Source organism: Cygnus olor, chromosome 4, assembly GCF_009769625.2.
Source record: "Cygnus olor isolate bCygOlo1 chromosome 4, bCygOlo1.pri.v2, whole genome shotgun sequence".
Taxonomy (NCBI): Eukaryota; Metazoa; Chordata; class Aves; order Anseriformes; family Anatidae; genus Cygnus; species Cygnus olor.
In genome coordinates, this window is record NC_049172.1 from 45293482 (window position 1) to 45318433 (window position 24952).

Below are 24952 nucleotides of genomic sequence, written 5' to 3' on the forward strand. Positions count from 1 at the left end.
CACTGCCAAATCTGATTTCCACAGACACAGACTCTAGGTATTTTTCATGAGAAACAGTTTTGCGCAGGCCAAGTCCTGTTAATTTTTTTTTCTTCCAAACTGGACAATTCCTTCCTCCAACTGTTCTTCCTAGACATGGCACACTTGTTTGAAATGTTTAAAACTTAAATCCAGCTCCAACTGAGTTGCAACACCCACCCCACCGCTCTTGTTGCTGGCCAGCAGAAGCTTGGCTGCAGTTTTCCAGCACAGCACGTACTTGTGGTGCAAACTTGCAGGGGACTGCAAGAAACAATTGGCATCTTGTTTACACGGGGAATATCTACCTCACTGTACAGGTGGCTTAAGCCACTCAGCATTATTTCTGCTCTTAGCCTTTGAAAAATGCATGCAGATGCGTTCAGAACCCTTGAAATGTAAACATCTCAGTGTAAATGTTAAGCAGAGCTTTTTCATGATCCATGCGAGATCAACATATCCTTGTATCTCTGAAGCAAGATAAAGCTGCCCCACTGTAATCCAGGTTCAAACTCTCCAAGTTGCACTTCATCAAGACACATTTTAATAAATTAACATTTATTGAAAATATCACAGTAGCCTCTTTTTCGCTCAGTTTCCCCTGTGCAAAATTAAGCTATTTAACATGTAAATTGTTATAACAGATTTGCAAGCAGCTTCATAAAATGAAAGACCAAATACACTTATAATAGGATCAGACTCTTTAATCCGGTGGATAAGGAACAGCGGGGTGCAGGGGAAGAATCTGTTTTAGGGTCTGATACACAACCTATCTTTTTGTTTTCACACATACATCTGTTATTAAAAGCCGCTGTTTAGCAGTATAACATGCATCTAAAAACTGACAATACGGGGTATCATCCATTAAATACACTATTTGTAGACCAATCATTAGGGATGAGGAAACGATTAAAATAAAAAGAAAAGCACCAGGGCTCCAAGGCCCGCCTAAAATATTCTGCAGGGAGAGTGTAATGCCATTTGTCAGCGCTCTACTGCAACATGCCATGAGGACTAGCATTTGGTCCATTTCTTGCATGTTTGCTGTAGAAATGCACTTCTTTGGATAAGCCTCCATCGCGGGCTTTGCAAGTGTAGGGTTTCTTCAGACACCCAACTTATTGGCCTGGGTGAGGACAACTTTCAGAACAGGCATGAAAGCCGAGGTCTCACTGAAGTTGCTGGTGCTGACTATGTGCGTGTGGATGTTCAGTCCTTCCATGTAGTTGCGGGTTTCGATGCTCTTCACAATGTTGTGCAAGCCGCTGATGATGGTTGGAGAGAGCTGTAAGGAAGCCAGACAAGGCAGCTCAGCACAGAGAAAAAGTAACAGTGCTAGAACAACTTAAGTCCTGAAAAAGTAACAGTGCTAGTTAGTCCTGAGTGCAATCTCTGGCCCTCAAGGAGGTGCAGGAATTAGGTCCTTGATTTAAGGATAGCAACCTTTGGAGGTGCTCCACCCTGGGCACAGCTGCTGGCAAGTGCGACAGCAGCCTTCAAGCAGAAGATAGCACTACAGAGGTACTAAGAGATATAAAGCCAGTCTGTTATTCTACCACAGACCTTCTGGAAGCCTTTGGAAAAGATACCAGATCTTCAAACTTCTGACTTCCAATCAAGTCTGTGAGCCTCGGATGTCTGCAACTTTTTTTTTTTTTTTTTTTTGACTCCAGGTTGCATGCATCTCACATTCCTTACTGGGAGTGGGTCCTTACTGGGAGTGGGGAAACTCTGTTGTTCGATTCTGCCAGCTTGGGACTGGGACCCTCCTGACGCAATCCCCCTATTGCCTACTGCAAGGGGCTCTGCCCTCAGTCCCTGCACAGGGCCATAAACACTGTGACCCCACAACACTGCCAAGTCTGCACAGGCACATCTGAAGCACGCTTCCGGAAATGAACAGTCACAGTGGCTACATACTGCAAAGGGGGCCACGACAATTCCTAGCCATAGCCTCCAGTATCTGATGGAGGGTGAAATGTTAAAAAAAAAAAACACAAAACCCACAAAACACAAACTTACTGTCTGTTCCCTAAGTTTATCGTATAGACATTCAAGGCGTTTATTCGCATCATCTAGTTTTCTTTTGGTTTGCTGCAAAAGAAAAACACATTAAAAACTAGCAACAGTAAGGACACCATTCTGAGCTGATTCCACTGCAAAGAAGTCCACGTAACCCATCAAATTCCTCGGTTGAAAACATTTTGTTAACACAATTTTAATTTTTCTCCCCTGGTTTTGCTAGGAAAGACCAGATGATATGACCGCAGTTCTCCACCTACAACTGTTCTCATTACCTATCAGGTATAGTAAGCTTTACAGGTACATCCAAAGGGACACTTGCAAAACCCGCAGATATAGCTGGTGTGCCAAGTGACAAAAGCACGAGTTGCAGCAGGAGCACTGTTTTATGGTTCACTGGCAAAGCACTGTAACAGTTGGAAAAAATATTACCGGAATTAAATATCTAATAATGTCATGGAGAGCTTAGGGGCACATGCAGTCATTGAAGCCTGAGTATGCACAATTCCATTATCATTTACAGCAAATTCTAGCTGTATTTTTCATTATATGACTAGTAAAACCAAAAACTTGTTTATAAGTTTTCACTGTCAACAGAAAAACTAATAGCCTAATCGTACCTGTTCTTAAAGATTCTTTCCACTTCCATGATAGAGTGAACCACCCATTGGTGTCTCTGGGATGACCTTACCACAAAAGACTATTAAAATAATCCCATTAAATTTCACATGGAGTGCCACTGCAACTGCTAGGGAAATGCATTTTTATCCGCTTGTTTTTACAAACAGCTACGGAAATAAAAGATTTTAGGCCAAAATAACAAGAAACAGCAGAAATAAATCATCCAGGTTACAATTACAAAAGCAAAAAGAAGTAGAAGGTCAATAGCAGTAGAAATGGTATCAGTGCATGTAAGTACTGGAACTTTCTCCTCCATCAGTACACACATCAATACATCTTCATCTAGGGTAGTGCCATCTTGCCCGGCTACTGGGAAATTTTCCCTCGGTTAAGTAATTGCAGAGAGAAAACAAAAGTCAGGGAATGCTCTAGCTCAGGTGTAAAGACAGGCTGGTGGCTGCCTGCTGTGCCAGAAATTAGGGGAAGCTGCTTGGATGGCAAAGGGCATAGAGGAGAACACAGGCCACAGATCTCTCGTGCCACTTGTGCAAGTCCCCTCAGCAGTGGCTATGTTGTCAAGGGACTGAGGCACGTACAGAGAGAGCATGCTAGGAACGGCTAAGGAACGGCCTTTTGGACTTTGTAATGCCCTCGGATACATGACCTTCCTACGTTTCTTTCAAAACCTGTGAAAAGATCCATGAGTTTACTTGATTTTACAAATGGCTAAGGAAAGGAAAAATAACTTGTGCTCCATATGCAGCAAGACATCTCTCCAGCCACAGGAAATTAGGCACAAGTTGAAGTTGTTTGTTTTCCTGACTCTCTGCTTCCCGTTCCAGCCCTAAGCAGTAACGCTCTTCATGTACCCATTTTCCCCCTTGGTATACAATGACTGAGCAGTGCCTGTGCATGTGCCGACAACAACTGACGGAAACAGTCAGGGCAGTGTTTCTCAGCGCCACGTGTCAGGAACGCTTGCTCTGCCTAAGAACAAAGACTGAACAAGAAGCAAGGAAGCAAATTGTGTTGGCAGAGCAGAAAAGCAATCCCTGGGTACAGATGTGAACTGAATGCTTTTGCCTTTGTTGTGTGTCTAGGAGAAGAGGGAAGACTCATTCAAGGAATAAAAGGTCAGAGGGCCTCCTGCACTATCTGGCTTCTTCTACCCCTCTGTTCTACAGGGTAACTTTTAAAAACAAGATTTTGAGCAACCAAATGCTGTTGAACCTTATGGGCTGCATCCAAAGCAGGGTTTATGGCCTCTAAAAAGCTCTGCAAAGGAGGAATCGGGTGAGTCCGCCATTAAACTGTTGCGCTGAGACCCAAGGGGGAAAGAAGTACCTGCAAACATCAAGTCAAAACTAGAGAGCCAGCTGAAATGGTACAGCAGACCTAACGCTAGTGGCGTCGAATGCCCAATATACTCCCACAGCCACGGAGCTCTCTGACAGCTCAGCTCCTGGTAGCACAGAAGAGTGAGTCTGGGCTGCTGACCGAGCACAGGGAGGCCCCCCTGACACCCCCAGCCTTCATCATCCACCTTTCAGCATGCAGCAGGCACGAGGTGAACCGTCAGCACCTGGGCTGTGGGGCAGTGTGTTCTTCACTGACTGCTGGAGATAAATGAGAAGCTTGGAGATGGATGGCTCGCTCAGAATGAACCGACTGCCACAGGATATGTTTTTCCTGTCCAGCTCCAGTGGCTGTGTTACAGCTCATAACCTTCCACTCCTCAGCTACTCGTTGTTTCCTGCAGCGGGTTATCACCAACAGGATCTCCTTGGCTCTGAACAGCACCACTGTGCTCTGCCCATGCTGAGGACAACAAGAAACCACAGCAAAGCTGCTTGGGCAGCTGGGCTGTCAGCAGGGCTGCGCTCTGCCCCCAAATTCCCACATGCCCTTTGTACGTGGCTTTTCTACGCATTGCTTGTGGCTGCTCAAAGCAGCCTCCTGACGGGCTGTGATGGCCAGCCTAGCTGAAGCTACCAGTGCATGCCCCTCAACACAGGGACACTCTGGGAACACTGCAGAGACTTACTGGATCGGAGGCAGACAGCAGGCACCGCTGGATAAGAGCTTCAAATGTGGTCTTCAGAATAAGGTGCTCCTCAGGGATGGGCTTCTTGGTTATCTTCTCTGTTGGCAGTGCCTGCACGTGCTAAGAAACAGAGCAAGTCAGGCCTCCCAGATCACTCTGCTACCACACGTCCTTTTTAACTAAACCCAGTCGCACTACTAGCCAGCTTGGCACAACTTCTACCTCTTCCCTGCGGGTGCGTGGAGGTGACATGATGAGCATCTGCTGCCACTCCCTCTGGAGTTGCAAAGGAAACAGCTCGTTACTCCATATTACTAGTGAATTAACTGCAAAGAGAGCAGCTAGGCGGAGGCTACAGGAGCCAAAGGCCATCATGGCACAAAACTAGTGCTTAAGAACTCTGCAGAGCATGTCTGAAGTACAGCAAGCCTCCCATCCCACAGGCCTCTGCTGACGTCCAAACCCCCCACCGCCAAACAGCGGGGTCACGTTACCTGGATGGCATTGCCAATTGGGGCCCCCGGAGCCCCCTCGGTGCTGGGTTTGGAGACAGCGGGAGGAACGATGCACGGCCCCAGGGGCTGGGGGGCAGGCGGGTAGGGGCCCTGCAGCGCCGGCTGCCCCGCGGGGAGCTGCGGAGCCTGGAAGCTGGGAGCGCCCGCGGGCGGTGCCGGAGCCTGCTGCATCTGAGACTGCGGGTCTGCCAGCGGGGTCATGATGGGGGACGTGATGGGGACCGGGGGCATGAAGTTATCGGGGACCTGGGGAAGAAGGAATAGCGTCAACACTGCTGGTGGCAGAGCGCAGCATCCAGCTCCCACCGACTTCCCCACGCCAGCACCTGGGAGCTCAGCCAGGTGAGGTGCTGAGCCCCTGCGGTACAGGGTGATACCCCGCATCGATGGAGATACAGAATCCCCTTCTTCTGATGGCAGCTGCATGCAAAGAACCACCTACACCTAATATCTAAATTTTCTGCCCATGCAGTACGTAGGTCACAGCTTGCAACACACACCGAGAAAGCTTCTGAAAGGCTTTCAAGCTTCTGGCAAACAGGTTTTCACTGAGACAGATTATGAGAGCAGTTCAGATTTGTCCCTGAGCATCAGCCAGTCTTTACTTGTGGATATTTTGGAAACATTTGGTAGAGAGAAGAGACAAGAAAATGAGCTGCTAGTCTCTGCTACAAATCACCCGGGAATCCAAATGAAAAGGAGAGCTCCCATGCCTATAAGCACGTTTCTTTGGGTGCGCACAGAGAAAATGAACTATTACAGAACACTGAACACGACCCTGAAGGAATGATGCCAGAACTAATCTAGTGGTTTGGGACAGCAAGAAACATATTCCCGTTACTGCATCACCACCACTTATAAATACAGTGAATCACAATGGTAGACTTTTGAGAGCAAACCAGTAAATCCTTAGTTAGGGAGAAAACAGTTGAAAATTATTCTGTTGGATGAAACGCGAGACAGTCCTGCTTTTTTACGATAGCCTATGTAGAGTGTCATTTTGTAATAGCCCATCTCTACCTCACGCAGCGGACATGAGCATAACAAGTGTACGAACATTTCGGACAGGGCTGCTCAACACTCACCTGGGCAATGGGACTAAACACGGCTCCTCCCTTGGAGGGGAGCCGACCCCCAAGCCCCGGCTGTGGCAGAAATTGTGGCCGTGATGCACACACAGCGGTAGCAAAGGCCCTGTTTGCAGAAGGATTTTTCTCAAGCCCTCAGGTCTGGCAGTCGTTCTCACTGACAACTCTTCCCCTCCTACCCAAGAACCTGAAGGCCTGAAAGGCAGCATGCTGCCTGTAGGACACATCCCAGCACTGGGGACAGCCAGGAGCACTCAAAACACCCCTGGACTGTCCTCCAACAGCTTCAAAACCAGCTGCAGAGACCAAAACCCCAGGCTCACAGGAGACTTCTGCCCTCGCCTTGGCACAGACCTTATCTTGCCTGCTCCAGCTTTTTTTCCTTGTGACGAACACTTCACATACTCCAGACTGTCTTGCTTCCCAACAGCACCTGCAAGTGATACTGACTGCTGGGGAGATAGGCAAGACGAAAGCAGCACCAGGGGATGAAAAGGCTCACTCTGCTCTATGCCAACCATCCCCAGTTATTTTGTCCTGCTATAAGCTAAATTGTTTTTACGGAACTACATTGTCTGTACCACGAAAATTATCTTACTTTTAGCAGATCTCTCAGGGTCCACCCCTTAATCAGAATAAATTTCTTTCAGCTCCAGCATCGTCAGTAATCTATAACAATTTGCACAGCCTCATCATTTCGCTTAAGTATCATCCCTGGAAAAACTCATCTGCTTTACTGCATTGAACATAGTCCAAGGTATTCTCTTCATTCAAACCAGAATCAATGCTGTTATCGACAACAACTCTAGCACAAAATCACCATCTCTAGAGGCCTAACCATTTTGAGAGAGATACCACATAGTGCAAATGCGTGAAGGCCACGTTCTGTTCACAAGGCGTGGCTTTAGTTTGCAGCTAACCCTTCTTTTTCCTTCTCCTGCCAACAAGCTTCCCCAGAGCAGGTTAAATTACTGCTTTTGAAATGGTCAGCACTCAATCGTTTCGAGGCAGGACTTCCCAGACTGAATACCTTTTTCTTCTTCGCAGCCCTGTTCAGGGCAGGAGGGTCATTCCAGCCGTTCTGAGGCCCTGGGACAGAAAGAAAACAGATACCGTGAGTACCTCAGAGACGGTGCTGCCTCTGAGCCCAGCCAGGCTGGCTCCCTGCCACAGCTCTACCAGCAGAGTCTCGTTTTTAAACAGCACGTCTCTTGCCAGATAACTGCTTTAAACAGATGGACCCTGTGAAAAGGCAGGCACTTGCCTACCATGGCCCAAACACAGCTCTGCCACACAGACCGCCTGCGTTAATACAATTTGACAGTTACCTGCGAAGGTTTCTCCTGCCCATATGACATTAGTCATTGGTACTTTTTTCATACATGTTCCCCAGCAACACAACACAGTAATTACAGGCATAAGAGGCAAGGGGAGCCTTAAACATTTCCAGCCCAGATCACCCAGCCACCATGGAGACACACGGAGCCATAAAGCCAGGTTTCCCCTGCCAGCGATAGCAGGTTTATGGGTGCTTTGTGCCCTGCAAGCAGAGCAGAGCTGCTGGATCAAGGCGACCAAATCTAGCCTGGTCCAACACGGCCAATTTGTTTTGAGCTGAAGAACAACAGAGGACGTCTGAGCAGATTCACCCCCAGGCCGGGGTGGTGTTCTGTGCCAAACCTTTTGCTCCTCAAGCACAGCACGCTCAGCGTTAGCGCGTTAGACATGGGTCCCGTCTCAGCGCAGAGCACGTGCCATCGGGACCACAGCATTTTCTGTCAGCTTTACCGTTGGCTCGGCAAGCCATCAGGATTTATTGCACAAAGCCACAAAAAGCCCAAACCAAACCCTTGCCCAATGGACTTTTTCACCACAGCGTTTTTCACTTAGCAAATGATCAATTCACCTCAGACAGCAGAACATAACACCACTGCAGAATTCGTTCAAGTGATCTGAAATTTAATTTTCTCCTGTGCTTTTGTTGAGCAAGTTTCACATCCAGAGCACATTGGTGGGGTAAATGAAAAGCAAATTAAACCCCCTTTCACATCTGGTTTCTCGTGAACCAAAGGCAGTACCAGCGTCCCCGGGGCTCTGCTCCTCCCTATCACCAAAATCCCTTCCCAGCGTATTTCTGATACAGGAAGTCTAACTTCTGCAGTGCTGATAGTGCTAGCACATTAAGAAAACCTCCCAGTCTGATATTAATTTCCTGGAATAATTTGCTTTAAAAAAAAAAAAAAAAGGGCAAAACAGCATTTGATTCTGTGGTTAAAAACTCCAGATATGTTGTTATTGGTTTTAATTAAGGAATTAAAGTTTGACTTGATTAAATTTTAATTGGCAAACAGCATTGCACTTAACGTTCTCCGAGAAACGTATGCATTATTGATGTTTGTTTAATTAATTTCACATAGTGGCTGTAATCATTTTCAGCGTAAGAGGTACCTAGTTCACCTGCCAGGGGAGAGGCCTGGTCTTGAGCTGGTAAGTTTTCTGCAGATAAAACGCAAAGAGAACCAAAAAAAAAAGTTTTTCTTAAAAACTAATAAGACAATCTGCCTGTAATTTTAAATGAGCGATTTAGTTTCAATAAGCATGAGAAGTCAGGAGAAAAATGCCTAACTTAATTAAAAAGTCAATTGAGAGACAGGAGTCATTTGACCAACCCACCCTGTGAAATTGCTTTTGTCTGTCTACCCCGAAAACAAATCCCTTCCTCTCGCCATGCAGTAAAACAGTGTTTCTAGTCACTTCTAAGAGAAGTTGCGGAGTCCTGGCCCACTTTTTTATCTCTTCCTGTGTTCTCATCTTCTATTCCCGCAGGCCAGCACAACTGACAGACCATTACTCTTAGCAACCATCTTCTCACCATCACTTTACCATTGCAGAAAGTTTTTCAGGAGATGTTTTGAGGGTTTGACTTCAAGGTGGATGTCACCTATTTTCCTGAGTCAAGGCTCTCATTTGTACCTTGGAGAAGCAGGAGCCTTATACCTGTGCGAAAAGATGCTCTGCCTGCTGGCCAAGCAACAAACCCAGATGGCACCACAGAGCCAACACATTGTTCACCATTTCAAAGAGAAGAGAAACACCAGGATTTAACAATTCTTGTCCCTGATGTTGGTCTGATGTGCCTGTAGCTCTGCTGCAAACACGTCCTTTAGCTCACAATATGAAACAAGATTCAAGACCCTGAAAACTACAACTCCCTTCAAAGCAGGTTCAAAGAGAGATGCTGAAAATGAAAATAAAGATGGGCTTAGTTGCTGACTGGAGCTCTAAGTATGGCTTGACATACTAAGGTTGTATACACTTGCAAAAAATCTGAGATCTTAATAGAACTGTTTATTTTTAAGTGCATCTCTAAACCCAAACCAGTTCACAGGCTGGGTGCTATTCAAGACTCCGAATTTTAGATCATTCTCCCAGCCACCCTTAATGAATCGCATTTGCAAAGTGAAACCTGATGTTCCTGTACCAGACCACCACAAAACCCAGAAGCACAGCACTCCAAAGCCATGACCAGCGCAGCTACATGCTTTGCATCACAACAGACAGAGTTACAGCTAAGATTTATTGCTGCAGTTCTGGGGGATCTTATACCAAGGCACCTTGCCCTGAGCAGTGTTGCTTTTCTGGAAGATGTGTTGCTGACGAAGCATATAAAGCCTAGACACACTAACTGCAGCATTTACGCAGCAAGCTTTTTTTCCCCTTCCTATTTGTGTGTTTTTTGAAAGGAGTAATGTATAAATGAGAAGGAGACAGTGTGCGCTTGTTGGGTACCTCTACCTTCTCGACGGCTCTCTAGCTGCAGGCAGCGGCTGCGCGCCAGTAGCCCGGTTCCGGCACACGTCGCAGTGCCCTGAAGCCCACCCCTGCCACACAGCCCTGGAAATCACACTCCAACTGGGTTCCTGAGGGCCTGGCGCCTCGTGCCGGCTGCCTTCTCACCACGGCTATGGGGAGAAATGCAAACAGCGCTGGCGGTTTCTCAGAAGAATGTGTAAAAAGCACAGCAGTCAGCTCTTCAGTTTGGAAGGAAACATGGCAAGGGAACGCTGATCATGACTACTTCAACTTCCCTTCTATTACAGTGGCCGAGGATAGATGTGTGAGACCGCAGCCGATGTGAATTGCACAAGGGTGTTAAAAATAGGCCGGTGTCATCCTCGCTGTCCGTTGTTTCTACTGCTGGGGAAGCAGAGAGCCTCCCCTGCTGAGCGCGCACCACGGATCACAGCACCGCGCCGTTAACGCCACAAACCTCGTGAGCGACCACCTCCAACGTGCCTGCCAGTGACGCAAGCACAGTAGTAAAACGGATAAGAACAAACAGTTTTCTTGCTCCCTGCATCTATCTGGAGATGCAGGAGCAACGCTGTCTGCATTATCGTGTGCTGCTCCAACCCCTAGGCCCAGGAGCCTTTCCAACAACTCTTCCTCTACATTTTCATTAATCCCTCCGGCTTAGAGATTCACGTCTGATTCGTCCCATAACAAAGGGACGAGGGAGGTCCCAGTAGGGTATCTGCAAGGGTAACAGAGAGGACACCAAGCGTGGCTGCAGGATGGAGGGAAAACACCTCTTCCCTGCCTCACAGCCCCGAAGGCTGCCCCACTGCGTTCCTTTGTGTTTCTTACTGGAGCACATTTCTGCCAAAAACACGTGCCTGTGAGCGAAGGCAGTGTGCTCACGGTGTGCTCCCAGCCTCCAGCAGCACCTACTCGCAGGTCTGCTGCCAACACCAAGGCAAGATGCCTCTTCTGCACTGCGTCACCCCAACGACAGGGAGTCACAGTGTGGTCCTTAGGGCCAGCCAGTCAGCGTCCCTGAAACATCCCTCAGATCCTGCCTAACATCCCCTCTGCTCTTAGGTCTGGTCCTTGACTCTCCAGCTGGACCCCTGGATGTGAAGCACGTTTCCTGCAAGGCCCGATGTACACCAAGCTGCTGTTTTAACAGGGCTGCCAGCCAAGAGACAGATTTGTTAAACTCAGCAAGGTCAGTGTCCCACAGCAAGCACAAATACATTCCGGCAGTCCCGAGGGCCGCCAGGAGACATCGCTCCTCACCTTGGTGTGTGCTCAAACATGCTCTTAGGGCCAGCCACGCACAGCTGCTTCTGATTAACATTTGGGAAAGAGGCCATGTAAAAGCATTTCTAAATCACTTCTGATTATCTTTTAAGGCATTGACAGCTACAGTAAACCCCACTGTGCTACGTGGCTAGGGGAAAAAAAAAAAGTGAGCTGATGCCACAGGAAATGCCATTTGAATTAAACACGCTGCCAGTCCTGGGCTTGACCTGCTGCTCACAAAACAGGGACAAGCTGACGAATTCCATTTGCAGAAGTGTTCTGCGGGAATAACTGGGACTTGCTCTGCAGCAATTATGAGAACTCGCTCATTTTTCTCTTTCGCTCAGCAGGTGGCAGGTTTTGGTGCCAGCCTCAGGAGGTTAATGCTGCGCCACCACCCATCCGCTGGATACAACAGCCTCCTAAGGAGACGATGCTGGAGCACCACGTCCTGGGCCACACGCAAGCTGTGCGCATGCAGGGAGGTCTCGCTGGCACAAGGCAGACCCAGCCTGATCAGGAAGCCCTGGCTGCAGCGACACGACCGTAGCATCACCAGATGCACAGAGACGATGACACGTGGTTTAGAAATGCTTTCAACTGGCACAAGCCAACTTGGTACAGAGCATTCACAAGGCAGTGTGCACACAGGCATGTGAGTTACCGAGCTAATAAACCCGCCCTCTCCCCGCCTGCCCCCCGTCCAAGCGCAGACCTGTTCTCTGGGATGCAGGAAGGTCACTGGCTGCAGGCAGAGTACCTGTTGGTCCAGTAGGCAATGCATAAGCCACAGAAGTTGCTGGAAGTCCTGGCCTGCCATGCTGAAAGGATGCACCAGAAGGAGGGAGGGGGAAGGAAGAGGCAGGGTTGGGGCCGGTGGGGGAGGGCTGAGGCTGCCCCGGGTACAGCGGGGTGGTCGCAGGGTGGGCAGGGGCAGAGGGCAGGTAGGGAGGGGTGGTGTTAGTGGCAGGGTTCGGGTAAGAGGCTGAAGCAGGGGCAGAGAGAGGCTGCTGAGGCTGATAGAGAGCTGGTCCCCCCGTTCCGAAAGAGTACTGCTGTGTGGCCTGATATGCTACAAATGGAGAAAAGAAGAGATTCAGTCAGTAATTCAGGACAAAGGGGCATGTTTTCTCTGCTTCCTGCCCCTTCCCCCCTCAGACCAAAGCCTGGCGCTCCCAGCACTGCCAGCCAGCTGAGAACCGCTCCCAACCTCAGCCTTGCACTGGGAGCCAAGTGGGAGGATGGCCTCGGCTGCAGGGAGCCCCCTTCTCCTCCTCCCCTGAGCCACCACGCCCCTCAGCAGGGTTCTGGACCGCTGCAGTCCCCACGGTGCCTCTTGGAAGGGTTTGCATCAATGGCAAGCCTATGCCCAGGAAGTGAACCACATCCTCGGGGAGCCAATGCAAGCTCACAGCCTTTCACCAGGGGCCCCGCAGCTCTTCAACTTCACCATCTCTTCTCCACCCATCTCTTGAGGTCACCTCAGGAGATTCTGGCCAAAAAGCATCGGACTGGCTTGGTCTAAACCCTCCCAACGCCAAGGAGGGGGCTGGCTGCCCCCAGTAACGTCCCCCATTATCACCTGGCCAGTCCAGCTGGGCGGGAGGGAGAGGGGAGCTGCAGCTACTCACTCTGCGGGTACGCAGGCCGGGCCCCTGCTTGCGAGTACATGCTGTACGCTGAGGACGCGGCTGGCTGCGGCGCGCTGGGGTTAACGGCTCCCGGCATGATGAATCCTGGAGGAGGTGGGTTGTCTCCCTGTGAAACGAGGAAAAAGCGTGGGGGGAGGTAGGATTTAGTCAGTGATGGTCAGCAGCGCCGAAGCAGAACCGTAACGGAATCATCAGTTCACAGTTAAGAGGCCTGAAGCCACCTTCCCTGAAAAGCCACCGGCACAGGGGCAAACACTTGCGTGACACAAAACACAGCCTGCATGTGCAGCGCGACTTCAGCAGCAGCAGAGGAGCACGCAGCTTCCTGCTCGAGGCAGAGCTCCTCGCCAGCACTGCCTGCCGCCCAGCGAGTCTGAGAGAGCCCTGCCATCCACAGCTTTCAACTGAATGACTTTCACGTTAACTCTGACGCGTCACAGGAGAGAGGAGGGAGAAAAAACATATTGTCACACTTGAAATATCCCAGTGTGGGGCACGGACTGGACTCAGATCACCCTGAGCTACCATGTGAGGCCTGCCAGAGCCACTCATCTGGGTGAAGGTGAAAAAATGAATTATTTTTTTTTTTTAAAAAACAAAAATGTACAACAGAGGATGCAGAGGAGCAAAACCTGAGTACAGTGAAAGCTGCTGCTCCTTCCGCCTACCCGCGCCAGACTGCGTCAAGCACGCAGCCTGCACCGGGGGACTTACGGGGTGGAGCAGGGGCTCAGAGAGGAGTAATGAAGGTTATACCTGTGTGTCAGAGGGACATCCTGCAGGAGGATGGCTGGGAAGGGCAGTGGGAGTTTTGTTACTCCAGGTAGTGACAGTAGGGGCAATTCTAACCTGAATTGAACAAAGAAACACCAATCATGGAAAACAAAACATTAAGAAAGTCTAAAGGGTTTCACAAACTGAGATGCAAAGAAGTGAACAGAGAAAGGTTTGCATGCTGGCACTTCCAACAAAGCCAAAAAAAAAATCACACAGGAAGGAGAAAAAGTGCATTCAGGACTGCTGAAATCACCATGCACTGGAGCCGAAGTGAATCACAAAGTGAAGATGAAGCACAGTGAAGAGGAAGCTACAAAAGGCTGTGGAGCGAGTGCAGCGTTACATGTGCCAGCGAAGCTGGGTTTGCCCACAACATGACTACTGCTAAGCCCTTTTTATCACGTACTCCTATTGCAGAAGCTCCCATCAGGCTACTGCATGGCACTGAGCATCGCTAACCACAGCTGGAAATCACAAATCCTTTGTTACATTCAAACGTACTGCTTCACACAAGGCATTTAAATTGAGCTTCTGATGCATTAAAGAAATTAAAATCTGAAACTAAGCTCTTGCACAGGCACAAACATCTTAATGCTAACTGCTTCTCCCTGAGCGCAGGCAGAAGGAAAGCTCAAACAACTTCGGTACGTCTTTCTCTAACCCTGCGCAGTGCCAAGGCCAATGCTGCCATCAGCTGTACAACAGCTGCTGTGAACGTCTGCATAAGGCTTTTAACCCTGGAGTTATCTAAAAGATTTGTCCACCCTCCATCACTTGTGCATTTTTATTTGAAAAAAATGAAAAACGGTGTGAAATCCTCTGACAAAAAGAAATGGAAGTTTAACGATATGTTCCTATTAGGGACAACAATTACAGAAATGCCGCCTCAAGCTGGAACAAGCCAATATGGGAGAGGGAGTTAGGAGACTCTTACCAAGTAGAGATGGAGCACCGATGGCATTAAACTAGGATGCTAGTTAGTGTCTTTGCTAACTACGGTGCATTGTGCAAATTAATTAAAGCAAGAAGCCTTGGGCCCCTTACCAAGGTCAGTCTCCTAATAAGAGTGTGAGCCTATCTTAAGAAACTGGTAGAAACTGGTCCTGCGGATGGACAAGAGCCAAGGATCAACTGAGTCTGCACAAGGACAAAAAGTCAACCAGCGGTGACAAGGAAGAGTCTTCAATCTTCATCCCCACGACCCCCGACGACCACCACCAGAATACACTGCGCAAGCGCAGATGGGAGGAGTTTATGGAAATTACTCCTTGGAACTAATTTTAATATGAAGCGGGGACAGATTATGAATATGTATAGGCTCATCGTGAAACTTCATGCATATGTAACTCTTTGCTGCATATAACCACGGCAAATTGCTGCGTCAGGTGCGCACGACTTCAGTGGGACTACCCCCCGTGCTGCTCAGTGCTGAATAAACATACCTACTTTACAATCTTATTGATTGTGGAGTCTGTTTTCCGCAAGTCAAATATACCCACTTGCTTAAAAGGGAAAAAAAAAAATCAACCAAGAGATAATAAGGCTTAAGTATGTAATTTGTTTCCATTCTGGTTCACCAACACACCACTGGGCACCCCTTGGACCTGGCCCTGTGTGCTGCAAGCCCTTCCTGTAGCTCCTGCTGAGCACAAAGCCAAGAGCACAGAGGGCAAATCCCTCAGTGTGCTCCAGGGCCTGTGATACTTGCAGGCTTTTAATCATGTGCTCAGCTTTCTTAAATAATAGCTTGAGGCATTTGGGAGACAGGAGGAGAAATGGGGGACTGTGTTGTGAAAAGCATTGCTAAGCTCATGCCATCTAGAGGCAAGGTGCTGTTTTCCACAGCCAAAAGGGAAACGTAGCATCGCTTCTCATTGCAGCTCATTGGTTACAGGAAGGGAGGTCAGACAGGCAGCACAGAATAGCTGAGTTCATTATTAGCAGCAATGCATTTAACATCAGAGACAATTGTGTTAGCAAGGTAACGCTGTACAAACGGGATGAAGGCTTTGTCCCTTCAGAAGGCTGCCTTGTTAACACCCTCAAGAGAAGGCAAAGGCACCCCCAGTCATTAAGAGGGAGGGAACAAAGCCCACCTCCCCACCTCGTCCCAGCCGTTCTCCCATCCTGCCCCCATTTTTCTGTGCTCCAAGTGCAGTGACACGCCTGTGCCTGCACCCACCTCCTCTGCACATGGCCAAGAGCCATGCCGTGAGTGCAACTCCGCTCTGCAAAAAGCTGTGGCCAGCATCCCGCCTCCTAGTCTGATGAGCGCCATCCTCAGCCTGCAGGTAAAACCAGGGCACCTGCCTCCCCAGTCCTCCTCTTCATCCCAGCACAGCTCCCAGCCCCCACAGTCCCATACTCACCTGGTCTGTCTTCTGGCACAGCTGACGCTCAGCCCAGGCCTGCTACCATCCCACCTGCTGCCCATGCTACCTACACTCCCCTTAAGCATGGTCAGGAGGGCTTTTCAAACTCATCTTCAAACCCAGGCTACTTGACAAGGTGTGAGGGATATTTCCAGATGATGAATAAATAAGGCATCCGCACTGATTGAAGAGCAGCACCTATCATTCCCGCCCCCCCCCAGGTTGCTTGGAAGGTGCATCTCAGAGCCCCAGCATGGCCCAAGAGAACAGAAAACAAAGTGCCCTCTGCATCATGCTCCAGAACCCAAGCACGATGTCTTGCAGCAACTGCCAAAACACAATTACCTGTTGGTAATACTGCTGTGCTGGGGCCTGAGGCCCTTGCATCTGCCCTGCCACAGGGCCAGCTCGTCCTTTGGGCATGGGCTGTCTGTCATACGGTGCCTTGACGGCCTCCTGTCTCACTGGCAGCTCCCCTTGGGCTCTGCAAAGCCTGTCCCGTAACAGCACGATGTTTGGCTGCGGACAGAGGACAAGGAAAGAAGGTTAACTGCACTGCCCACCACCCAGTGCATCCCACCGAGCAGCTGACCAGCCACACGCCAACAAGCTGCCCCTCTAAGAAGCCTGCTCTGCTTTACTGGACTGGAATCCATCTTTCCTGCAGTAGAAAGGCAGCTACTGGGCCAGCCTTACTGCCATTGGGAAACCTGCACCTGCTTCCCACCTCAGGCTGCATCGCTCCCAAGCCAGCCTGCCTATTAATACCAGCTGATGGAAGAGGGGAAAATGAAAGAAAGCAAAGAAGCAAGTACCGAGGTACACATGTACCTGGTTTGTACCAGCAATGACAGCCTTGTTGGCAGACAGTGGCTGCAAGGATGAGGCTAAGAAATAAAGATGGAGAAGAACAAGGCCATGCTGCCAGCTCAGCAAGGTCAACAGCCTGACCACCACACTGAGGAGTTTTTCCAAAGGCAGTTTTGCAGGTGAACACTGCACTACACAGAGATCTTTGCTTGATCAAAGTGTGCCTGTTAACAGTGAGGGGGGAGCAAGAAGCCCAGAGGCCACATACCTGGTTGGTGCTGGCGGGCAGGAAGGTCAGAGCTGCAGCAATGCTGCCCTGGGCAGCCAGGAGGTTGGCGTACTGGCTCATCTTCTCAGCCAGAAGGGCCCCCACAGCATTCGGGTCCACAGCCTGGGTGAGCTGCACAGCCTTGCGCAGGATCACGACTTTCTCTATTAAATCCTAGGAGGTCAGGACAAAGGAAACAAGAAATGAAAACAAGAGCCAACCCATTACTCAGCAGCCCTACAGGACCCAATGAGAAGTCCAGGCCAAAAGTGCAGGTTTGCTGGATGGATGCCCCTGTGCGCAACGTGGGACAACAACAGCAAACAGCAACTGTGCACCAAGTGCCTTCAAATGGCAAAGCTGTGTCAGCTACATCTCAATGCCAAAAGAATAAGGTTATTAAACAGGATCTCAGGGCCCTAGCAGCATTGAGCACGTGCACCAGAAGAATATTCTTTTGTAAAAACTTCTGGTGAGAGCAGTGAGCCTGGATGGAAAGCTTCACACCCATCGCCACTATCAGAGTAGGGCTATTCAAGCTGGGGCGCTTTTTATCTGTTTGCAACATTTGACTAAGTCAGTTCTTAACCACCTGAATCAAAAGCATCTAACACTTGCACTGGGAGACTTGTCTATGGCTTTCTGGCTGTTACTGTGAGGAGGGTTTTCCCAGTATTCACCAGGAACGCTCCTTGTCTTGCCTTCCTTGTACATCCCCAACTACCAGAGGTGCTCTGGGCTGGGTTTCTACCTAGTGCTAAATTACAGAAACATGTTCCTGGTAGTTTTCTCATCTTCTCCTATTTTCTTCCTCTAACTACATTATATTGCAAGGTACTGCAAATACTCATTTGCCATCATTCAAATCTAATGACGGATTTAAAAGAGTGCACCACAAAGGATTTCAACAATACTTCGCTAATAAGGAGTGTTGACTGACTATTCAGTAATAGACTTGCATTTGTCCTAACGAATCAGTACTTCAAAAAAGGCAAGTAAAAAAATTATCACAAAACCCACCAGCTTGTAGGACTTTCAGCCGTTTCTTACCATAGTTAACAAGCACACCAATTATGACTTATTTTTCAATATTACTGAGAGAGCAAAACAACGGAATCAAAATGTCAGTTCACACAGAAGTCAAGTCTAACAAAGCCACCACACTCAAGAGATGGGTAAGAACTTTTCACTTTGCAAGTGGGGAGAAAAAAATAAAGTAATATCCAAATTACTCCAGTCCCTTTAATTTTCTAAAGATAAAGAATTACAGCAAGATCAGGTAGCATTACTTTGAGTACTTTCTGAAACTTGTCCTTCAAAGGCTGTGAACAGATGGAAGAAACTAAGATTACACTATAAAATAAATTACTCAATAATTGCTTCATTTCACTGTCATCAATCCTCCTATTCCCCCAAGATATTTGCTATATGCGATGTATTTCACTGCTGGAAACCAAACCTCGTATATGCAAACCCCTAGAGACAACGTTCATGAGAACCCTCCTACAGTTTTTCTCTACATTTAAATCATATTTATTAGATTTCTCCCCCTTAATATTTAAGCCATCTATTCCAGAAACAAAAACATACAAGTATACACCTATTGCAGAAGATGTGACCATTCCAAGTCACTTCTTTACAAACGCACTCTAGGCCCTCAGACTTCCCATGGGCCTCTTATACAGAAAGCGTGTTAGCCCAACCCCACAAAGAACAGAATAGACCCCAGGCCCATCGTGTCTCACCAAGTAATTTCTGATACCATATATACTTGTCATTTCTACTAAAACCACCCATTCCAGAAGCAAAAGTTTTGCATCTTGGTAGATAAGCAGCTATCTTCATCAAAACTCTACACAGGTCATTTGATTTAAGCACCATAGGATCCCCGTCTGTTACTTCCAACCTCTTTCGTCACAGCAATACCAACCTGAAGAGACAAGGGGCTGTTTCCATCCTGAGCTTTGGTCCAGCAGGCAACAAGCTTTTCCACATTGCCGGCACAGATGTAACAGAGACAGGCCTGCGTCTGCAGAAGGCTGTCCCCCTCGCTCTCCAGCCTGTTACCCAGGAGATCTAAGGAAAACAGGAGCAAAGATGATGCTTGTTAACCACCTCGCAGATCTCCCCATTGCTACTGGCACACAGGAAGCTTTCAACACCTGTTGTGCATCTCCTTAGCACCATGAGAAGAAATATTGCCTCTGGGCTCCATCCGTGAGGACATACTCCAGTGTCCAGCACAGGTCACCTCAGAGGGAGCTCATGTCGTGGCAGCAAGGACTTGCCAAATGCCTGCAAACCTGAGACACATCAGAGAGGACAGTCCACCAGCTGACATGACGGAGGACAAGAGGCTGGGGCATCATCACCCTCTCTATCATCTGCTTTTTGTGGATCCTCACTCAGAACAGTGAGCACATGACAGCCAAGGAACTGCGAGCAAAGCTGTCAAAATGCTCAGGGCTTGTGTGTGCTGAAACGCGTCTGTACGGCTCGACAGACACCGTGGCTGACATCTAAGAGGCACACAAGCATCGGACATGTAAGTATTGGCAATAAAACTTCCTTATGGATTGCGCAAACCCGGCCAACTGCCTGCCACACAGCACACGAGAAGGCAGGCATGCTAATTGCTCAGTGCCTGGGAAAGAGCGCATCTTCCTCCAAGTCAAAACACTGTCGGTAAAGAGCAAAGAGCTTTTCTAAAACATTTCCGCTTGTGCTCCATGGAGAAACACTCCAGGAGACTGATCCCTTGGCTGGGACACCTGTCACATCAACTTTGTCAGAACCCATTTTGAAACAGAGACCAGTGGCTGTGCACAGAAGGCGGTGCACAAACACAGCTGCTTGGAGGTGTCTCCTCTGGGCCCAGAAAAACAGGGAACATACAAGAAATACAGTACCCCAGAGGTTCCTCTCCTCCTCTGCAATGGTACTGCAGAACTGCATGACCCATCAAAGAAGCTAGTGAGGCATTACAATAATTTACCTGAAGGGAAAATCAGCGGCGAAGTGTAGTTTTTGCATTAAGTGGGATAAATATCATTGGTCTGTAAAGCATCCTTACCACAAAGGGCTGCAAACTCATCCGGCCTGGCATAAGTGAGCACAGCAGCCAAAGCCTCTCTCCAATTCTGCAGATCACAAGACTGCACGATCTCCTTCCAGTTCTTTGTTACGACTGCAGTGATGAGCTGGGGCCAAAGGAGAGAGACCACAGTTAAGATCTTGGTAGGATTTCCTTTTTTTTTTTCTTCTTTTTTTTTTTTCCCAGTACAGTGTAATTTCTATCTATTGATTGACTTATTCCCACTGCATCTGAGCTGGCTGTGGTAACCTGACCCTTCACTCATGCACACAGGCTGTCTATTCACAACCCCTGAAAGTGAAATTCCAGTTTCTTCTGTCTCAAACTCCGCCTCCAGTTACTCTGCTTCAGACAAAAGACAGGCTTGGCAGCTGTGCTTCAATCTAGTGAACAATGCCCTTGTCATGCCAAGAGTTCAAGCTCAGAAACAGCTGAACAAGCGCTAAGGGCGCAGTTTGGGCCAGAAAAGAAACACCACCACCTGAACAACAACTACAAGGTCGTAACGACAAGGTCATCGTCATCGCATACTCGTTAGCACAGGCAGAGATAACTGGTCAGCTCTCCATAAAAACACCTTTCTCTAAAGGATGAACTCAGTAAAGCACACATTTCCCACCCGGTACCAAGTTCTCTTTTGTTTAGACCAAATGCAGCAAAGAAGCTAGGGGGAAGAAACCCTGCCGAGTGTTAATACTTGAGATTCTCCTCTTGTCATACTAGAAATGCAAACCGTTCCCATCTCAAACTGGCTCACAGATGGTGACCAACAAAATTCCACCTAGGGGCTGGCTGCAGCTTGTGAGGCTGGGTGCTCTAACTCCCCAAATGACCGTGCTGTGTGGCAGTCAGTCCTGCTCCAGGAAACTACTTCAGCAGCTGCCCAGTTTATAGGCTGCCTCCTGCTACTGCATCAAACACCCTTCTTTGCCAGTGGACTGCTGAAGGAACTTTCTCCCCTCCTGTAAAAGCACCCATCCTTGCTAGACACCAACTGTCCTGTGCTCTTCTAAGGCTACTTCTCCCGTCTCATCCTTCTTTTGCTAGTCACGTCAGTACTCACAAAGGAAGATTTAGAAGAGCAGCGTCAGCAGTCCCTAGCATGGCAGAAATCTGACAAGAATCAATAACTGGTTGGCCCTAATATGCTGTCTCCTGCACACAGCAGCAGCGTGCTGAGATTACCTTGTATATAATTATCTACCTTCTGTGCACGCAGCGAAACAAAGCATCAGCAAAATCTGTTCAGATTGATCCCAGGCATTACTTAAAGCTATTGGCACTGAGCACAGATCCTGCACAGCACCTGAAAACATGTCAGGAGACTGAAGAGTACACTGTTTAAGATATTTATCAGTGACAATCTACTAGTGTACATGCATCTCAGAGATACTGGAAACAAGGTGAAGAACACTTTAGTGATATCCATGCACTGCGCCTCTTCTCTCCTTATCAATCAAATATATTTAAAAAAATCCTTTTGCTCTGAGACATTGTGGAAAACTGGAATACATATTAGCTTCCCACAGAAACAAACCCGTGAGATAGCAAGAAAACTTATAAGGTGAAAAGGGGGTTGTCAGGAGTCTAGATGCAGTTTGTTTCTTAGCTGAAAATACATACCCTGGTGATTTTGCTCTGCATCTTCACAAAGTACTTTTCCTGTGTCCTAGAAAGCAGCTCTTGTCCGCCTGCGATGGCCAAGATAATGGCATCAGCCATGCGGTTATCGTGCAAGCAGAGATCTACTGCGCTCTCAAAGTTACCAGTCAGCAAAGCTTGGGTAATCAAGCCATCCACATCTGCAAGAGAGCAATGCCTTTTCAGACCACGGCAGAAGAGTCACCTAGAAATGCAACAGCTGGTGACTCAGTCCAGCTCTACAACACTGCACAACTTTCTCTGCAAAGCAGCCTGCCCCACGCAAGTACTTAGAGGGATGCTTCAAGTTCATCTCCAGTCACACTGTGGTCACAGGACGATCAGGTGGGACACTGTCAAGCATCACTTACCTTGCTGCAGAGCAAGATGCTGGTACTTCACAGGCAGCATTTTTCTAAACGACCTCTGAAACAACTCCCCTGCATACATTACTGGAAACAAAGTCAAACCTAGACAGGGTTTGGATGGCTTCTGTGTTACTCAAGATCCCCTGGAAGTTTCTTTACGAACAGCGAGGTTAACACGCTTCATGCCTGGCCAGGTGCATGTTCTTTTATGGTAAGTGTAATCCCTCTCGGAGTAGCCACATTACAGCAATAGGGTACATGAGTGCTTTACACTTCCTTCCCCGCACTAAAGCAGTATTTGCAGGAGTCTCGAGACTGCTGCGCAATGAATGGAGTAACAGAGATACCCCCCTTTCTCTCTTTTTTTTTTTTTTTTTTTACCTCCACTGACAGAGATGTTAAATGTCTTCTTTGCAGATCCCAAATCTTCAGTTTCTTGCTTATTGTCTTTCACCCTCTAAGAGAAAGAGAAAGCAAGTTTTTTGAGATTATGTACACGCTTGGAATGCATACATGCATCTTTAAACAATATGGCTCTTGCACTAGAAGTTAAGGTAGACCTTCACCTGCCAGTCCCCTAAGAGGTCATTGGTTTTGCAGGAGAGAACATTATTACCTGTCATTTGTTATAAAAGTGCTTCAGCACATGGAATCAACTTCTCCCAGTGCCTGCACCAAGTCAACTAAGTCAAGACTTCTCACAGTGTGCTTATCAAAAGATCTCTAGCGTATGTAAATGTACCATTACAAAAGCTCTGATCTCTCTGAACAGATCGTTTTTTTTTTTTTTTTTTTTTAACAATAGATGCCAAGGGGAAAAAAGCAGTGAAACCCCCAGATTTACCACCACTGAAGGCTTACGCATGCCTAAGTATGCCTACCTGGTGACCACAAAAACCACCAAGCAGACACCTGGATCCCGGGTACTGCTTTGCACAGGTGCACCCTGCCCACACACACACACAACCCTCTCAAAGCAAAACAACCACAAAATCAGATGTTCTCCTTTCCCTCCTATTCCACCTCCAGTCCCCACCAAGAAGAGCCTCCCATAATGCTGCACATTTTGCTCCATGTAGAGTTTCAGCTCATCCTCCAAACACCTGCATTAGACACACACCCCAGTTTAACAAACACATGAACGCGTGCTTCACTTTGAACACGGAAGTTCAGAGTGCTCTACACAGGCTTAAGTACTTTGCTGGATCAGTACAAGAGTGCTCAGCAGATGGAAGCTTCTGTAAGGCTCCCCCAGGAATTAAGATGGAGGTCATTATTGGCAAGCTTTGGAATTCAGGGATTTTCAACACCTCTCCTCAGTTTATAATACCAAGAACCAAGTCTCTCTCCACCATAAATTGTGCAAAAAATGGTCTCCTCTGCCGTAAGTCAGCGTGCCAGTACATGCAGTGGAAGTTGAAGAGGAAAGGCCTGGTAAGAACGCCCTGCTTACATGCTGATTTGTGAAACAATACTGGAGAGGATGAACAACAGGCACACAGCTGACAGAGCATTAGGAGCAGGGAGACAAAGCTGCAACAAGCATTATGTTTGGCTCATGAGAGAGGCAGTCTGCAAAATTAATTCGCTGTCAGATGTTGTGTGACGCATGGCTGATATCAGCGGAGAGCATGTTGTAGCTGGGCCCATTCACTTCACGTATGTGACAGCACTCCCTTGTGCATCATCCATGGCTCCAGGCCAACCTCACAAATATTTACCAGCCATGCTGTCAGGCTACAGTTGTGTTTGGCTGGGAAGTTTCTCTTAGGAGAGATTGGTTATGAGGTATCTTGTAAATCGTGTACGGTAAAAATACATGGATTCACCGCTACAGACTGATAAACTAACAATCAAGCACGCCAGCTAAAGACAGCTCGATTTTGGTCTCCTTAACACGCTGTTACGTGGAGTTGACAGCTGCACTGATCCAACATGTGAGCCCTTAACCACCATCCAGGCCCCAAGCACAAGTTTAACTCCACTGGGAAGCTCACACAAGGCTGCAAATCAACATTGCTGGGCTAACAGCTCAAATCCTACCCTACGAGTGAGCCTGATATTTTCAGTGCTATTAACCTCATACAACACAGGCTGGGTCCTTAGTTCAAATCACAGACCCGTACGTGAAAACAGCACTGTTCAGACAGGCAGAAGCGAACAAAAGCTGCAGGAAGCACTGGTGTGGAGCACAAAATGCCCACAATAAACCTGGCCAAACTGTTGCAACAGAGTTAAGAGAGCTAACTACTGAAGACCGATACTCCCTGTCCAGGTGCAAATGGGCTGGCACCCAGTGGAAGCAACTAGTATTTCCCCTTTCCCCCAATATCACAGCTACATCTCTGCAAAGGGCTCTGTCTAGAAGCAGAGCAGTAATAAGTTTCCCTCAAGCAGAGGGAAAGGAGAAAGCAGTGATGAAAGACAAAAAAAATGAGGAATGCATGAGAGTTGTGGCAGCAGATCGTTTAGTATGTGTTAGCTGAATGTCAGAGCGAAAATTATGGCAGATGATGGTCCTTGGGTCTGGTGCTGACTGGACTGTTAGGTAATGAACACATTCTTCACTGCGACCAA

The 24952-nt window shown here is 48.1% G+C and overlaps 1 protein-coding gene across 18 annotated transcripts in view; it reads right to left on the bottom strand.

Moving 5' to 3' along the window:
- Nucleotides 1–707: 707 nt before the first annotated feature.
- Nucleotides 708–24952, bottom strand: part of SEC31A (SEC31 homolog A, COPII coat complex component) — a 39772-nt gene continuing 15527 nt past the window's right edge. For 3 of the 18 annotated variants that reach the window (XM_040556488.1, XM_040556483.1, XM_040556484.1), the window contains 15 exons: nucleotides 22757–22832; nucleotides 21990–22168; nucleotides 20346–20472; nucleotides 19203–19348; nucleotides 17273–17446; nucleotides 16540–16713; nucleotides 13802–13894; nucleotides 13025–13151; nucleotides 12109–12465; nucleotides 8757–8804; nucleotides 7339–7397; nucleotides 5200–5466; nucleotides 4706–4825; nucleotides 2041–2112; nucleotides 708–1303 (listed from right to left, as the gene is read on the bottom strand). In XM_040556488.1, coding sequence (XP_040412422.1) covers nucleotides 1124–1303; nucleotides 2041–2112; nucleotides 4706–4825; nucleotides 5200–5466; nucleotides 7339–7397; nucleotides 8757–8804; nucleotides 12109–12465; nucleotides 13025–13151; nucleotides 13802–13894; nucleotides 16540–16713; nucleotides 17273–17446; nucleotides 19203–19348; nucleotides 20346–20472; nucleotides 21990–22168; nucleotides 22757–22832 — 2199 coding nt within the window. In that variant the 3' untranslated portion in view covers nucleotides 708–1123. The remainder of the gene's footprint in view (nucleotides 1304–2040; nucleotides 2113–4705; nucleotides 4826–5199; nucleotides 5467–7338; nucleotides 7398–8756; nucleotides 8805–12108; nucleotides 12466–13024; nucleotides 13152–13801; nucleotides 13895–16539; nucleotides 16714–17272; nucleotides 17447–19202; nucleotides 19349–20345; nucleotides 20473–21989; nucleotides 22169–22756; nucleotides 22833–24952) is intronic. The other 15 variants (XM_040556494.1, XM_040556489.1, XM_040556491.1 and 12 more) reach the window with 9 other exon arrangements.